The sequence below is a fragment of the Miniopterus natalensis genome, chromosome 10, assembly GCF_054644295.1.
Source record: "Miniopterus natalensis isolate mMinNat1 chromosome 10, mMinNat1.hap1, whole genome shotgun sequence".
NCBI lineage: Eukaryota > Metazoa > Chordata > Mammalia > Chiroptera > Miniopteridae > Miniopterus > Miniopterus natalensis.
In genome coordinates, this window is record NC_142090.1 from 2,932,509 (window position 1) to 2,935,428 (window position 2,920).

The following is a 2,920-nucleotide window of genomic DNA, read 5'->3' on the forward strand; positions in this document are numbered from 1 at the left end:
GGAGGCCTTGGGGGGGGGGGGGCTCCCCAGCGCAGTCACCTCCGTGAGCACCGGACTGACTCCAGGCCTGGGCTCGGAGTGGAGGGTTGGACCCCAGGCTGGGTGGCCCCCCTCCGGCTCACGCCAGAAAGCTCTAACGCGCTGGCCACGCAAACCTTCTGTTGGGGAGCGCTGACCCTGCAGGGCGCCGCCTGCTGCATCTGGAGGGCTGGGGCAGGGGCAGGAATGGGCCAGCCGCCATGGCGCAGTGCTGGGGAAGGTGAGTGCAACCCGAATAACTGAGGGGCGCAGAGGGGAGGCCTGGATTCCCCCCTCCGTCCCCACTGCTCTTTGTACTCAGACGTTGGGGGCAGAGGTGAAGGGTGGAGGCAAAATGTTGCTTGAGGCACTCTCTGCGTCTGACAAACCCCAGCAAAGTTGACTAAATTTCTTAACAAAAGGGGCTACCTGGCCCTGGCTGGGGGCCTGTCTGGGGTGGGAGGTGGGAGGGTCTCCGCCCCCAGCCCCTCCTGCGCTGGCTCCGGGGCCCCATCCCCACCCCACAAGTCAAGAGCTGGGAGGGTGGTCAGGCCTGAGAGGGGCCTTGGCTGGGGTGGGGGAGACGACTAGTCCTGCAGCCCTGGGCCCTGCTTCCCTGCCTGAGGCTGGGCTGTGTAGCTGCTCCTACTTGGTTATCTGCAAAATGTTGAGATTCGAGGGACCTCTGAGGCCTGTGGGTGACCAGTTCTCCCTGAATATCTATGGGAAGGCCTTGACCAGACCTGTCTTGTGCAGGAAGGTGGCAAATTTGGATCCCTGCCCCTTCTCTAGCTCCCCATCCTAGCTAAACTGACGCAGCCTTTGGTGGCCAGGGGCTACATTCGAGGTTGCCGCATCAGTCTGCATGGGCTAGGCTGTGCTTCAGTGACAAACAGCCCCAAGAGCCCACATCCACCATGGCCTGCATGCCCTGTGTCCCTAGGGAGAGCTGGGAAACGGGGCCCTGGCTCTCAAAGCTTCCACGCCCAACTCATCCCTTTGGTGGAAGCGTATGGCCTCACCTAACTCCAGGGGTGCAGAAGGACGGTGCTACCATGGGTGATGGGTAACGGCACCATGTCTGCAACGGTTATGGGGCCCCAGGTAACATCACGTGTCCATTGCCAGGGCCCTTCTAGGAGCACAGTCTTTGAAACCCAAGGAGTTATTAAATGGCTGGAATTTTCAGTTCTGGGCAGAAAGTGAGTTTGGGGGTTGAGAGGGTTCATGTTTAGTTTGAGGACAAGAAGAACTCGTCAAGGCTACATTGCCGTAGGACACTGTCTGCACTGCCTGCTCGGCTGGCGAGGCTCCGACACACGCCTGTCATCCAAAGGAGTGGCCTGGTGAGCAAAGGGACAGTTACACTGAAAAGCCCTTTCGAGCCATTAATCCCGAGTCGGGCCCTACCTTGGCGCCTGGGGTTCAGTCTCTCCAGGGAAGGGTCCCCCAGAACCTGACTTTCTGAATACCGAGTGCTGGGTTATGATGGTGGGTTTTGGGGGAAATGTCCACTTTTGAAAACATTTCCTTGGATGCGATGTTTTAATAATAAACAAAAATTGAGTTTAAGAAATGCAGTGGGAGTTTGGGAAGAGTCCATTTTCAACCAGGCCCCTGGGCAAAGGGAAATCCCTACCCCAGGTACCTTCTGGAATTTGCTCAACATGAGCTCCTGGACCAGGAGGCAGGGGCGCTGGGTCTGACCAGACCATCCATCCATGCATCCTTCACCCAGCCAGCAAACGGAGCTGAGCACCTACTGTGAGCGGCCCGGGAGCCAGGGTTCAGTCGAGGGTGCTGGGTCCCAGGTGACTGCTCCCCACACTGAACGGTAGAGAAGCTGGTGACCCACGCTCTTCCCCCCCCCCCAGCCTTTCTAGATCACTCTCTACAAGGGCCAGCACTTCACAGGGCGGACACTGGAGGTCCTTGGGGCCTGCGACAACTTCCAGGACCGAGGCTTCATGAACCCGGGAAACTCCATCCGCTTGGAGAGCCGAGCCTGGGTCTGCTTCGCCCACCCCGACTTCCAGGGCCAGCAGTTTGTCCTGGAGCGCGGGGACTACCCGGATTTCCTCCGCTGGAGTGGCCACACGACCACCTGGGCTCCTGCCAGCCGGTGGGGATGGTGAGTGGGCCACTCCACCCCGGGGCATGGCCCGACCTGGGGCAGTAATGAGGGCGCATGGCCCTGTCAGCTTTAAGAGGCAGAGAGATGTCCCACACAGACCCAGCCTCTCCCGTGTGCGTGAGATGCGTGGGGACCCAGTGGGACAGCCCCTGGACCTTTTTATACCTGTATTTTCAAGCGTGTTTCAGGAAAACACTTCCAATTTCTGACCCCAAAATCTTGCTTGAATTTTCCACTTAAATTGCTGCTGGAAATTCTAGAAATTTGGCTTTGCCACCAGATGGGGGAGCTCTGAGCTATAAAGTGAGGCTGCGGTGGGCCTGGTGTGTCCATCAGGCAAATCCCGTTGTGAACAGCATTTTCCAGGACCCTTGGGTGCTGGGTGGTGGGAAAGAGGGTGGGGGTGCTCCATCCCTGGCCAGTGAGCGGGAACTTGGGGGCAGGAGCCTACAGGTGGCTACGGTCGCACAGTGTGGCCCGGTGTGTGCAGGGAGCAAATGAGGATCGTCACTCCCCGTGACGAAGGACTGCGTGTGTCTAGTTGTCCCCACCGTGGGATTTGGGGACTGGGTGCTCCTGTTCTTTAGGATTCTCCCAAATCCCAGTTCTCAAACGTCCTGCTGGGAGTTTCCCGGTGGCCCTGTGGGAAATGGCTGATTCCTGAGACCAGAGTGAGCAGCCTGCGGGGCCGGGGGTGCTGGTGGACATCTGAGGAACCCAGGGAAGGGGCCTCCTGTGTGGAGTTCCCCCCTCTTTTTAAAAATATGT

The 2,920-nt window shown here is 58.9% G+C and overlaps 1 protein-coding gene across 1 annotated transcript; it reads left to right on the forward strand.

Moving 5' to 3' along the window:
- The first annotated feature begins 239 nt into the window (after window positions 1-239).
- Window positions 240-2,197, forward strand: CRYGN (crystallin gamma N). Its single transcript, XM_087821307.1, is given in 3 exon segments — window positions 240-263; window positions 1,902-2,112; window positions 2,115-2,197. Coding segments are annotated over 3 exon segments (318 nt in total).
- The last annotated feature ends 723 nt before the right edge of the window (window positions 2,198-2,920 follow it).